At 29.9% G+C, this 14,268-nt stretch overlaps 3 protein-coding genes and 1 non-coding gene across 5 annotated transcripts; 3 read left to right on the forward strand and 1 right to left on the reverse strand.

Moving 5' to 3' along the window:
- Positions 1–315: 315 nt before the first annotated feature.
- On the reverse strand, positions 316–389 carry TRNAN-GUU (transfer RNA asparagine (anticodon GUU)). The gene has a single exon. It is a non-coding gene; the product is annotated as a tRNA-Asn (tRNA).
- Positions 390–990: 601 nt separating this feature from the next.
- LOC109803184 (heavy metal-associated isoprenylated plant protein 47) lies at positions 991–1,901 on the forward strand. Of its 2 annotated transcripts, none has more exons than XM_020364639.3 (3): positions 991–1,143; positions 1,278–1,356; positions 1,464–1,901. In XM_020364639.3, the coding sequence occupies exons 1-3, from the start codon at positions 1,138–1,140 to the stop codon at positions 1,607–1,609; spliced, it is 231 nt and encodes a 76-aa protein (XP_020220228.1). In that variant the 5' UTR covers positions 991–1,137; the 3' UTR covers positions 1,610–1,901. The 2 variants fall into 2 exon arrangements, with proteins under 2 accessions (XP_020220228.1, XP_082923417.1); XM_083067291.1 differs by having other exon boundaries at positions 1,040–1,143; positions 1,275–1,356.
- Positions 1,902–4,063: 2,162 nt separating this feature from the next.
- On the forward strand, positions 4,064–4,968 carry LOC109804605 (heavy metal-associated isoprenylated plant protein 47). The gene is made up of 3 exons (XM_020366459.3): positions 4,064–4,326; positions 4,460–4,538; positions 4,617–4,968. Exons 1-3 carry the CDS (start codon positions 4,321–4,323, stop codon positions 4,760–4,762), a joined length of 231 nt encoding a protein of 76 aa, XP_020222048.1. The 5' UTR covers positions 4,064–4,320; the 3' UTR covers positions 4,763–4,968.
- A 6,155-nt stretch (positions 4,969–11,123) lies between these two features.
- Positions 11,124–13,772, forward strand: LOC109803162 (glucan endo-1,3-beta-glucosidase 5). Its single transcript, XM_020364614.3, has 2 exons — positions 11,124–11,720; positions 12,431–13,772. The coding sequence occupies exons 1-2, from the start codon at positions 11,374–11,376 to the stop codon at positions 13,542–13,544; spliced, it is 1,461 nt and encodes a 486-aa protein (XP_020220203.1). The 5' UTR covers positions 11,124–11,373; the 3' UTR covers positions 13,545–13,772.
- The last annotated feature ends 496 nt before the right edge of the window (positions 13,773–14,268 follow it).

Raw genomic sequence — 14,268 nt, forward strand, 5'->3', positions numbered from 1 at the left:
GACCATTAACCAACCAAGCATAATGCCTGATGAATGAAGTATATATATGTAAATGCCATGGAGTGAAAAGTTAATATCATATAGTGGAGACTAAAAAAATATTTATGGAAACTAAAAAAGAAAATATTTACACCTTTAAGCTAACGTTCAAAAGAATTAAAATAAAACCAAACAAAAAAATATATCATAGAGTGGACAGTAAAAAATTATTTATACTTTTAAGCTGAAGTTTAAAAGAATTAAAATGAAAATAGCTAGAATTAAAATAAAAATAGTTAAAGTTTAAAATAATTAAAATAAAAAATGACTGATTACCGCTAGAAGGAGGGCTTGAACCTCCGACCTTGTGGTTAACAGCCACACGCTCTAACCAACTGAGCTATTCCAGCTTTTGTTACTACACCTGCCTAACATTTAATATTAGACACATCATTTAATAATGTATGTTATTTTATTTAATAATTTTAAAAATTTTCAGATTTAAAATGTTTCGATTTTAATAAATTATGAATTAACAATGAGATAACATGATAATTTTTTAATAGCACCAATTCAATTAGGAATATGATGTACTCATTATATAACAATGAAAATTAACTAAAGAAAAGAGAACGATTCATTAATTTATGCGTCCTATCATTGCTGTTCCGAAAGCATGGTCAAAGAATAAAAACGTAAAATGTTGGATGAAAAATATAAAATTTCAGAAAAGTTACTATAAAAAATTGGATTATATATATATATATATAAGAAGTTTTTTTTAAAATTATAGATAAATGTATTTCAAATTTCTTTTGTAAGTTTTGTACGGAACGGTAGCGTCAACGGTAGTCGTGTTTTAATTACGAAGAAATTTCTAGCATAAAGTCTTGTTTGGCCCATGCCACTTGGAGCACGGCTTCATCGTGTTCATACACATTCATTCAATAATTAAAGTACTACTATTTATTACGAAACAAACTTATAGCTAGGTCAATATGCATTTTTTTTCTTTCTTTTTCAATTTCATCCATTACTTGACTTGGACTTCGTTTTCACCTTTAATTGTTAACAACACTTTTGATTTAGCTTTATATAAAATCTCAACCCAACTTCATTTTCTTCCGCGGTTACCTCTAACCACCTTTGAAATTAAGCATGAAGGTATGTATACATATATCACTTATCAAATGCAATCATATCATATGCTATAATGCTTTTTTTCTTTTTTATTTTTTTGTTATTATTTTCAACAATGAATCATATTGTTGATGATTAATATTTGGTTGTGTTAGCAGCAAAAGATTGTGATGAAGGTGAACATGAGTAGCCAGAAGAGCCGCACCAAGGCACTCAAGATTGTTGCTTCAGCAAACGGTTCGTCACACAAAAATATAATACTACTTAATTAATCTTTCTAATTTCATGCATAAACTTGAAAAATGGTAATGAAGTTGATTGTTAATTACTTGTGATGCATGCAGGTGTGAGTTTTGTGGGGTTAGAAGGAGAAGAGAAGGACAAGTTGGTGGTGATTGGAGATGTAGATGCGGTTAAGTTAACCAATTCTTTGAGGAAAAAGGTTGGACACACTGATATCATTAGCTTAGCAGAGGACAAACCAAATTAGAAGGCATAAATGTTGAGCAAGACAGAAACCATACTTTTCCTGTTTTCATTTTGGTGTGAGCTTGTCAAATTTCTTGTTCGGTTTGTGTTAATTAGGTGGGCATTAAATGCAACCTTAATGGGCAGAGAGGGAGAGAGCATTTTTGGAGTTCAATAATGATATTGTAAATAAGCTAGGGAGTGGCATTCATGCCGCTATGAATGATCATAATATTTTGTTACAAAAGTTTGCATTTTCCTTGCAACACTTTTTGGTTTTCTTACCTTTTATATTATTTTCATATTTTATTTTATTTTTCTTTATATTACTTATTTGTTGAACTGTCACGATTTTGTTTTTGAAAGAGTGTTTCAATAGATTAAGGAGTGAGATTATTTATAAGTTGTCCTTAACCTCAATTCTTAAGTGATGTGAGACTTTTATGTATTATAAAACAGCCTCCTATTGAGACTAAGGGGCAAGAGTGACTTTTAATCAAGTGGTCGTGAGTTCGATACCCACAAACGATATTAAGTAATATTTCAAATGCAGTGATTCTAACGATGTTAATGAACTTATGATGGTAATATTGACATTAGAAAGAATGCTAAAGTCACTCTTGCCCATTAGTCTTAAGGCTTCAAATGAGGAGTTTGTTTTAATATGCCTAAAAATCTCACATTGCTTAGAAATTGAAACTAAAAATAGTTTATAAACACCTTCATTTCTTAACTCATTGAAATACCTTTTCAATGACAAAATTGTGATAGTCCAATGAACATTAAAATAGACAATACATCAAATGTGATGGTCTTAATGAATCTAACGAACTTATGAGTGAAACTACTTCAAACATGAAACACCTTCTTATATAATGATTTGATTGTGCATTTAGATCACAACTTGAAATGAAAACATGTATATTAACTATCTGTTGCTTTCATGAAGAAAAAAACACATATACGCACACAAGTATATAATTAAGAAATATTTATATTGTATCAAATTTCTTATGTTTTACCAATATTAATTGACATAAGTAGTAATAACTTGTGTTTCTTAATCAAGTTATTTAAGGTTTGAATCCTGATATTAAATATGAAATAAATTATGTTAGGATGAAAATACCTATCTTACATACACTTATGATTCCTAAAGATTAGTCATTATTTTTGATGATAGATACTTCATACTAATACCATGATTAAAAATAATTCCTACATTTCTTTACATCTTTTATAAAAATTGAAATCATGAGTACAATATAAAAGTGAAAAAGAAAAAACTCTCTTTCAACAAATATATATAAAAATGAGGGTGAAAGTGATATAAAAAAGAATTCTAAATAATTGTTGAAAATATAATGATGAGTATCAAACAATAATAATAATAATAATAAAAGATATATCAAATAAGAGGACATTACTTAAGAAAATAGGATTTCTTGTATTTGCATACACGCTTTAAGAAGAAGAAAGAAAGGGGTGGGGGAGGGGGAAATAGAAACAAGAAGTGATGAATATAATAAAAAAGAAGTTTTGTTTTTGTTTCATAAAAAAAACTGTAGCAGGCTTTCCTCTTTTTCAGTTCTTTTCTTTTAGAGATAATGTGAACCTCGGGAAGTAGTAAAAAAAGTGCACGAAATTAAGGTTAGGCCATATGAACTTTTTGAAACTAGAAGCAACACAGCATATTAATTCTCGACCTAGGTGGGCACACCAACGTTAACTACTCTAAGGAGGATGGATAGAGACACGCTATTATATTTTTTAATATTTTTTATTTTTAATTAAAATTTACAAAATATTATAAAATTATAAATAAAATTAATTAAATAAATATAACCAAATTTTGCTTTATTCAACAACTACAAATATGTTAAAAAAATGTAGTTAAGTTGGTGAGTCTAATGTGTTTCTAATTTCACGGGCCAAACCTAAAACTCTTCTCTTAGTTACAATGAAGAATCAAATTTTCGCATCTAATAAAAACAATGATCACTTTGCCAATTTTTAATTGTAATCACAATAAAAAAATAAAAAACATACTATTTAAAACATTGATTTAAACATATTTTTATTATTAGTTAAAATTTATTAAAAAATAACAAAACTTGATAGACCATGTATCCTATTTAATGAATATATTTCATAATTTTATAATTTTTAATAAATTTTAATCCATAAAAAAGATGAAAAATGTGTTAAAGAGTATATTATTAATTAATTAGTAGTGCTCATCTCAACATATGAATAATTAGTTACACCACATGTCCGTTGTTTATATATTTGAGGTAAAACATGCCATCAAATAATTCAATCAATATTTCAACATATGAATAGGTTAGCTAGCTTCCTCACCAAACTTAGTTTGTCAATAACATTATTCCTTAATCCTAGTATTTTTTTTCTTACGCGTTAATTAGGTACACATTCTAGAGCTACCATAAATATTCAACAATATCACACCAAGAAGAACAACTCATTCATATATAGAGTTTCTCTATGTGATAGAGACAAAGTGATTGATATACATGTACTCGTAATACTTGCAAAGGAAGTATATAGGTTATTCATTTTCCACATTCACATGTTTGTAATAATTTGTTTCATTGACTAGACTTGACTTCTCTAATCAAACAAGCATATAAAGAGGGCAGGGGATGTGTGTTGTGTTCAACAGAGTGGTTCTTAGCTCTGAGAAACTTGTATCCAAGAATTAATTCTGCAATTATGAAGGTAAATACATATACATATATATATATATATATATATAGAATATAGATAGAGTTTTGTGTTTTGTAGATGTATGTATATGAAATAATTTATATAGATTTTGTTAGTTACTGCATGCATGTGGTTGTAATGACAGCAAAAGATTGTGATGAAAGTGCAAATGAATTGCAAGAAGTGCAGAGCTAAAGCATTGAAGGTTGCTTGTGGAACTAGCGGTTAGTGAAGCTTCACCATACCATATATATACCTTGGTTAAAAGCAAAAATATGTATATTATTTGGTAATGGTTGCAGGGGTAAGTAGTGTGAGCATAGAGGGAGAAAGCAAAGATCGAGTGGTGGTGATTGGAGATGGTGTGGATGCAGCAAAATTGACGAGCTGCATGAGGAGCAAAGTGGGATACACTGATCTTCTTACAGTAGCAGAGGCTAAAGGCTAAAAACTAAATATTCAAGAACACCATCATGCCCCAGATTTTATGCATGCACTTTTAATAATTATATTCCTTCTCTTTCTCTTTTACTTTTTTTTTTCTTTTTTCTTTTTCTGAAGGTAGGAAGTTTAGTTAACTTCTACATGCAGATCAGTGAAGTTTTTATCTTCATAAATGTGAATTACAAACACAGAAATAAGTGTCATTGATCACATTGCAAACGGTCTACGTATTTCATTTTTCGAAAGATTTTTTTTAATGTATAATTCACACATGATAAATTTGTGAGTTTTATAATAATTATATAAAGATTATGTAAATCATGAATTTTAATTTATTGATAGTATATTAATTAAGCTTATAAAAATATGTAAATAATACAAAAACAATACCTATTGTATAATAAATTAAAGTAGTTACTCTCCAAATATAATTACAATTATTGGTACATGCATGTCGAGAGTTTTTATAAACATATTTTAATTAAATCAATCTTATTTCATATTCTAAATCCAAAAATACTCATATAATAATAAATGAGAACATTAAATATGATTAAAGATATTTTTGAAAATGTAGCGTATATTTTATATAAAATTATAAAAATTAAATATATTTAATGAACTTTCTTAATATTAATAAATAATTTTTTATTATTTATATATAGGTAAGGGGAATGAGTATCTTACTAGCCTATTACTGTTACCATTTTTTTTTACAGAAATATCTTTTTTCTAAATAAATTGAAAAAGATTTATTTTTTGGGTAGTTGTCAATTTTATATCTAGATTTCTGCAACCAAAATCTGGTTGGAAGTGGAAACAATGGAATTGATAATGAAGAGTCCTTGACACGTCCATCACAGCTGGTTTTGATTTTCATGACATCCTCCATGCCATCCCAAATCGTGGTTTCACAATCGTACTGTTATGTATATTTAATAGATTTACCTATAAGATACAAAACTTTATATCTATTAATTCAATGAATATATTGAAATGAAGCACTAATCCCTCCTAATACAGGCTTAGCTAGCTGTTAGTCTATGATGAATCACATGAAGTTAAGAAAAGCAATGGTCAACAAAAGAAAACATTTCCTTTCCTCTTTTTTTTTCTTCTTATAATCTTTTTTCATTTTGTGGTGTCATTTCATCATCTTCTGATAAAGCATGGATCAGTCCAACTCCAACGCAGCATTAATGCAAACTATTTTATCTTCTTAACAAGTGCTATAATAATACTTTCCTCTCCTTTTATTTGCTCATCTTAGGATAAACCTTTCAAAAGTTTGGATTGAATCAATCTTGGTGCAAAATCATCACTATTTTTCCTGTGCATATGAAACTATTTGGTATTGTTTCCTCAATCATAACTCACAAAGAGTTCTTTTACTAATTTCTTCTCCCTTCCCATTAATTTCTTCAAATAATAATATCGTAGCCGAAATTTGCATCACCACATTTTCTGAAATGACACTAGTGGACCCTATTAATTTCCTTACATGATGATCTTATTTTTCAAAACCAGCTGCTAATGAGTCCTTTCAGTTTCCCTTTTATGCGTTTCAAATTCCAAATTTCAGCCTATGCTGCATGTCTACATCCCAATCACATCATGGTGACAGAGCTTTATGAATTCTGATGTAGCCTCCAAAGGGGAAGCTTATCTTATCTCCATTGCACTGAAAACCCATCAAACACACAACTTTTGTGTTTCAATTTCTTGCCATTAATTCATAATTAGGTTTGACAAATCAATCCTGAAACATGGCTAAATTTAGCCTATTGCAGAGCATGATTGTTTCCAACTGATAAAATTCTTTGACCACACATAGAATTATCCTTTCAATTCCAGGATCACCGTATTTTAAGGTTTTTATACATATATATATATAAAGAATAATAATAAATATATTATTATCTTTTATATAATTTTATTAAAATAATCCTACTCTCCTAATAAATATATTATTTTTAACAGTAGCACTAGAATAATTAAAGCAACACAAAATTATTCAACTTAAGAAGTAATATGATGATCTTAAGTTTGAGTCTTTAATATGCAACTGCATTAAACATTTAACGAGAGTTTTGCAGAGTTCTACTCGTCTCAAGTGAATTGTCTTCCATAAACGATATACTGTGTAGTCTGTACCAAAAACACACAGAATCATGCATGCATTGGCTATGTTGCAGCAGACGGATGCAGTTTGATGCATGCAATCATTGCAGACCACAATCCTTGTACAAGAAAGAGTTGTAAAGGTGTATGCAGCTACTTTTCTTTCAAAAGTATTTTACTTCAAGATGCAACTACTGCAAAAGATCAAGTATATTAAATGGAAACATATAAAATGATTCATTTTATAGTAACACCTCTAATATGTTCCCTTGAGCAAGATCAATTTGGGGTTGAAGCGGGGATAGGTACATTCCTGCCTATTTTTGTGCAGAAGAATGTGTTATATAAATCTGAAATCTCACTCTAGACTAGTTGGTTGTAAATATTCTGATTCTTGGTCATGAACTAACTGTCAAAAAAGTTTCTGAGTGAATGAACTTAGGCCCTGAAATATGATTTTAAATTTTTAATGGACTAAGATAAGATTTCTTACATTTTAAATCAGTGTTATCCTGTCCATTATTGTGATTAATTAGTAGGCAATGATTCCCCTGGGAAAATTAAGAATATGGTTGTTGGAATGATATGCAAATGCAACCGTCTTTCTGGTAATTATTACCTAAAGAAGATAGAGTGAGTAAAGTAGTGATTGGATTCTGGGGCCATAGAAATCTGCATGATTATTGAATCTATGGAAATTAAATTGCAGAGTCCTAGGTGCAATGTTGATGCAAAAGCAGCTAGGAAGTGATAAGCATGTGCCAATAAGCCTTTACCCTCACTCTTTTTTGGTGGCAGACAGAGCTACTCAACATTAAGTGTTAAATAAGCTTTCTATATTCTATATTCCATACCAACCAGCCCAATTGTTGTTTGGATTCCCTCAAAGTGGTAGTAACAAAGCTATAAAGATCAGAGGGAGGATAAGGTGTCTCTGAAGAGGAATCATCCATGGCATTTGCTAAATTTTTGAATGAAGAATTTTTCATTATCTTGCTTTGCCATGCTGACTTTTATTAAAGAACTCTGAAATGGTAGCAGATACTTTTTTTTCTTCTCTCTTTTTTGGCCCTTTTTTGTGTTGGTTGAGAATATCAGAATCTGTGTTTACCCTGGCCTTGGGAAACGACATGGTTACTTTTGCAATTCTTCAAAAAGCTTGCAAAGTGGTCTCGAATTTTTCACAATGTGTTACAATGAAAATTTGGTTGGTAGAAGGGAAGTAAGAACTGTAAAGTATAATATGATTAAAGGACTCGTTGACTGTGCAAGATATTGATCAATGTGAATGCGATCACATTAAATAAGGGAGATAAAAAATATCTCCCTTTCACATATTCGGTTCATATTTTGAGTCAAATATGTAATAGTTGATTGTATATGGGATCACACAGGTACTTTTATTAGTGCTAGAATGAGATTATTCGGAAATAGTTTTGGGAAGGAAGATGAAGCATTGCTCTTAAGTATTTGAATTCGAACTCTGTACCTGCGGAACCTTATCGTAATTTTCTTTTTATTTTCTGTTTGTCCCAGGAAAAAGTTTGACGTAGAATGACAAGAAACCAACGTTATCGTGTACTCGAAGCACCATGAGGTCTCTATTTGTTTTTATTTATTTATTTATATTATATATATATATATATATTTATATACAATTAACTGCATGTTTTGACTATGGTCATCGATTTCACATGTGAACTTACAATTATGTCCCTGCTTTTAGCATCCCTAGTTGGGGTGTCACAATCTCACATCCACTGCAATTTTTGCTAATCCCTGTTCGAACAAACACTTTACCTTTTTCTCTTTTTGTGTCCAACTTTTACGGGAAACCATGTTCTCGTAAAAAAAAATATGTGTCGTATTGTTAATAAAATTTCTCTCATGAAAAATATATACTACCACGTGAATGTTGTTACATTTCGATTCTTCAGAATAAAAATGTATATAAAGTGAGAAAATTAAATATTTCATAATTTTAATTTAAAATAAAATCCTCTTATATACATAATACCCGTGGAGCGTATTTTTTTAATAAGATATCAATTTAACACTTAAATTTGTTTTTAATCTATTAAATTTAAAATACTTATTTTTAATTTTTCAAATTTAAAATTATTTTTTTAGTAATGTAATTTCAAAAATATTATTTTAGTTATTATACCCAATTTTTTTTTAAAAAAAATCTATTAAATATTATCGTACAAAATCTACTTACTAGTATCTCGATTAGTGAAAACATAATATTAAATTTGGTTGATGTTGTATGATTGTCTTAATTTATTACTATTTTTGTATGTGTTATTAGTGATTTAAAGAATTAAAATATTTTTTTTAAAATTATAAAACTAAAAATAATAATTTTAAATTTAAGATACTAAAAATATATTTACCTTAAATTTAAAAAATTAAAAATATATTTAAATCTTATTTAATAAAGATAAAAAATTAAACTCAAAAATACCAAATGAATTTCTCAATCTTAAAATAGACTTTACAAATTACAATCATTAAGCTAACAGAGATTTATTGAAAATATGACAAGCTTAATTAATTTTAAATAGACTTTTAAAGTTTGAGTTAACAAACTTTTTGTCCTAAAAAATCTCACAATGTCACAAATTTTATTCCAGAGAATATATAAGTTTTGGCCTTCAATTTTTTTTTTTAAAACAAGGCTCAGTTTTCTTAATTGTAGCAATTTAAAGAAAATTGTCACAAAAATATCTTAATTGTGATAATATTTTTTTACGTTAGAATATAGTTCGCAATTTTTTTTTGTTTTTTTTTTTAAACTAGGAGCCAAATTTGAAAGAAGAATTTTTTTGTGAGATTATAAAATTTTACGGGAAAAAATTGCAATTAGGTTTTAAACCTCAAGTTATGTTTGAATTGTGATAAAAGATTGAAATGATATAATATAATATAAAGAAACAAAATTTCAATTTCATTGCCAGTTGAGTAATGCACTTAATTAGTATAAGGAATTACAAATATCAGGGAATTTATTCTTTCATGTGATAAAAATAGGTGAAAATTCTTATTTGGTCTCTTATAATATTTTTTTGTTTTAATTTAGTCCTACTTTAATTTTTTATTTTAATTTAGTCCTTAATAATTTAAATTATTATAATTTGGTACTTCCATCCAAATGATTTAAACGGAATTAACTGTTAGTCATGCGGATGACAGGTGGATGTCACGTAGATGTCACGCAGATGGGTGCAAAATTTCTCGAATACACCTGGAACCAGAACGGCCCGTTCTGGTTACACTATTGGTGTATAAATTGGCATCTGGAACGGAACGTTCTGAATCCAGAACGACCTGTGCTAACACCGGAATGGCCCGTTCTGGTTTAAGAACGGCCCGTCTCAATTAAAAAATTAACACATCATGTGCATGTTGAACGGGCCGTTCTGATTCCAGGTATATTCATGAAATTTGGCGTCCACTTATGCATCCACATGACATCCACCTGACATCCACGTGACCAACAATTAACTCCGTTTAAATCATTTAGATGGAAATCCCAAATTACAATAATTTAAATTATTGGAGACCAAATTGAAACAAAAAATTAAAATAAGACTAAATTAAAATAAAAAAATATTATAAAAGATCAAATAAAGATTTTAACCATAAAAATATCACTTCAACCCATGAAATTATCGAATTATGTTTATTTTAATCTCTGATATTATTAAACAATGGTTACGTTAATTCTTAATTTTTAAAAAATAAAGATTATAATAAGAGTAAAAACTTTTAGACTATTAACTGAATAAAATTATTGTCTGCATAACTTTTAAAAGTAATTATTATAAAATTAATAAATTAATTGTATATAATTATTTATAGTTACATCACAGTAAAAGTGTTTTATATATTATCTTAACATAGCATTTTTTTCTCTCTTAAAATAATGCGTATATTATTCTAATTTCACCGAACTTTTTTCTTCTTCTTTTTTTGCTGAATGCCACTGAACTAAACTGAGGCGAGTGATTCATGACTATTTTTGAATTAATATTTTTAGGAAAATGCTGTATCGTCCGAAAATAAAAGTCGAAATTTCGTCCGAATAATTAAAAAAATTTATTTTTTTATAAATTTATTATAAAATAATTTTTTTATATAATAAATTTATTAAAAAATAATAATTTTTTAATTATTTGGATAAAATTTCGGCTTCCTCATATTTTTATCTCTCAAAAAGTTAAGGAGCCAAATCTCTGGGTGATGCCGACATGAAAGAAAAAACAATCAGAAAGTGAGGACATTAAGGTAAATACACAACCACCCTGCTTAATAATAACCTTGGAGGCTGGAGCTGTTAACAGCAGCACTAACTGCACTCTATCTTGAGCTTTACAAGTTTAGGATCAACAACAACAACCTTAATGCAACACTAATTCATTCACACACCTCTTGTCTTGTCTTGTTTCTTCAAGTGTCTCACTTTGAGATCAGCATTTTGAGTGGCAGCACATGTTGGAACTAAGATTCAGCAGTGGTGTCCTTTTCCTGTGGCTTGTGTGTTGTGGTTTGGTGCCAATGGTGAAATCAGGCATAGGGGTGAACTGGGGTACCATATCCTCCCACAGGCTGAAGCCATCCACAGTGGTTGATCTGCTGAGAGAGAACAAGATCTCAAAAGTGAAGCTTTTTGAGGCAGACTCTGATGTGCTGAGGGCTCTCATGGGGAGTGGCATTCAGGTAATGGTTGGGATCCCCAATGAGATGCTGCCCCTCTTGAGCTCCTCCACTGCTGCTGCTGATTTGTGGGTCCGCCAGAATGTCTCTGCCTATGTGGGCAGAGGGGGTGCTGATATCAGGTTCCTATCTTCTCATTTCATTTTTCAAAATCTCAACTTGTTTTGAGGATGTCTTGGATTTGCTTTCAAGTTTCAAGTGGTGATTTTTAAATGGCAAAGACCCAATATTTTATTTTGATAAACAAATATTAATAAGGAATGTTTTATATATACTATTGTATGTTGCAAAGGAATAGGGTCTGTATTAAGTATAATATATGTTCACCCTTGATTTTTTTTTTCTTTTGTGAAAATAAGAATTTAAGTTGCTATGTAGATTTTTTATACTGTCTTCTAAAGGATATTATCATGTATAGAAAGATCGTTGATTTTTGCAGTAATTATTTTGTCCCATTGGAGGGTAGTAATATACACCCCATTTTGGAGTGAATGGGGTGCAAGGAAAAAAGTTACAAAGAAAAAAGGTAAAGAGAGGAAGTAGTAGATGTGATAAGTGATGTGATAAAAAGGGAAGAAGGGTGGAGGAAGAAAATTGGGTGAAAAATTATTTGGAAAAGGAAGTAAGAGCATGTTTGGACAGAAGTTTAGGAGAGTTTTTGAAAGCTTTCTATTTTGGAAATAAAGAGTTTTTCTAGTAGAAAAGCTCCTAAAAGCTCTTTTAAACTCGTATTCAATCAGGTTGTAAGTGTATGTTTATTACTACTTTTCTTTGGCCATTGACTCCTTGCCAATACATAGATTTTTACTAGTCTTTCAACATTGTATTACAGGTTTGTTGCTGTTGGAAATGAGCCCTTTCTTTCAAGTTATAATGGTCAATTTGAGAACTTGGTCATGCCTGCAATACTCAATATACAACAGTCTTTAGTCAAAGCAAATCTTGGTGGTTATATAAAACTAGTTGTCCCTTGCAATGCAGATGCCTATCAGTCCTCAGCACTTCCCTCCCAAGGGGCATTCCGGCCGGAACTGACCCAAATCATGACTCAGCTGGTTCAGTTCCTCAACTCAAATGGTTCCCCATTTGTTGTTAACATCTACCCCTTTCTTAGCCTCTATAACAATGGAGATTTTCCCCAAGAGTACGCATTCTTCGAGGGGACTACTCATGCTGTCCAAGATGGTTCCAATGTTTACACCAATGCATTTGATGGAAACTATGACACTTTAGTTGCAGCCCTTGTTAAACTTGGATATGGTCAGATGCCTATAGTTATTGGCGAAATTGGTTGGCCCTCAGATGGAGCCGTTGGTGCAAATATCACTGCTGCTAAGGTTTTCAATCAAGGCCTTATCAATCACATTGCAAGTAACAAAGGGACCCCTTTGAGGCCAAATGCTCCACCAATGGATGTTTATATTTTCAGTCTTCTTGACGAAGGAGCTAAGAGCACGCTTCCTGGAAACTTTGAAAGACACTGGGGGATATTCTCTTTTGATGGACAGGCTAAGTATCCATTAAACCTTTTACTTGGAAACAAGGAGTTGAAAAATGCAAGGAATGTTGAGTATCTTCCATCTAGATGGTGTGTGGCAAACCCCTCAAGTGATTTGACCAATGTAGTAAACCATATGAAACTAGCCTGTAGTGTTGCAGACTGCACTACTCTTAATTATGGAGGCTCATGTAATGAAATTGGTGAGAAGGGTAACATATCATATGCTTTTAACAGCTATTATCAGCTACAAATGCAAGATTCGCAAAGCTGCGATTTTGATGGTCTTGGTATGGTTACTTTCCTAGATCCTTCGGTTGGCGATTGTCGTTTTCTTGTAGGGGTTACAGATAAAGGCTCAGATTCATCCACATCTCAAACAACATACCAGTGGTGGATTCTAGTGTTAGTTATGATTTTACATGGGACTTTTTGGCTTTCAATGTGATATAGGTTTCAGAAGTGGGTTTTTCATGGTCCCCTCTTCTGAGACTGTTAGAACTAGAATAGCAGATATACTATTTAGCCTAAGAAATATTCAAAAGATTCATGGTTCGTACCCCAGCATATGATGAAGTCATTGTATCATATAAGAGAGATTACAAACACTATCACTGTGTATTGATTATTAAACATATTTATTTTATATTTGTTCGGGTGATGCCTATTTAATTAATTGAATGAATCAGAATATAATTTTTTAACTCACCTCTCAATGCGAGGAGAGGAGGATGCATTAGAGATTGCATTTCTAGCAGAACCACTGAATTCATATCTTATTGAAATTTAGTTTCTATCTATTATTAATTTTAAATAAATTTAAATGTTTTTAGTTCTTTAAATTTAGGACAATTTTTTTATGTCTCATTTAAAAATATTGTTTTTAATTTTCATACTTTTTAAAAATTTTGTTTTAATTTTTCAGGTTATCAATAACATCTAAAAGTAATAAATTAAAATAGTTATGTAATATTACTTGGATTAAATGTGATATTTTTGTTAATAGGGCATTAGTAGATAGATTTTATCTAACAGTATTTGATAAATTGTTTGATAAAATTTGAGTATAAGGGATAAAACAAGAATTTTTGAATTTACAGGAATAAAAAATATTAATTTTAAATTTGAGAACTTAAAAATAAATTTATTTTAAATTTAAAGAATTAAAAATA

Source organism: Cajanus cajan, chromosome 1 (genome assembly GCF_000230855.2).
Source record: "Cajanus cajan strain Asha chromosome 1, NIPB_CcT2T_4, whole genome shotgun sequence".
In the NCBI taxonomy this organism is placed as follows: Eukaryota; Viridiplantae; Streptophyta; class Magnoliopsida; order Fabales; family Fabaceae; genus Cajanus; species Cajanus cajan.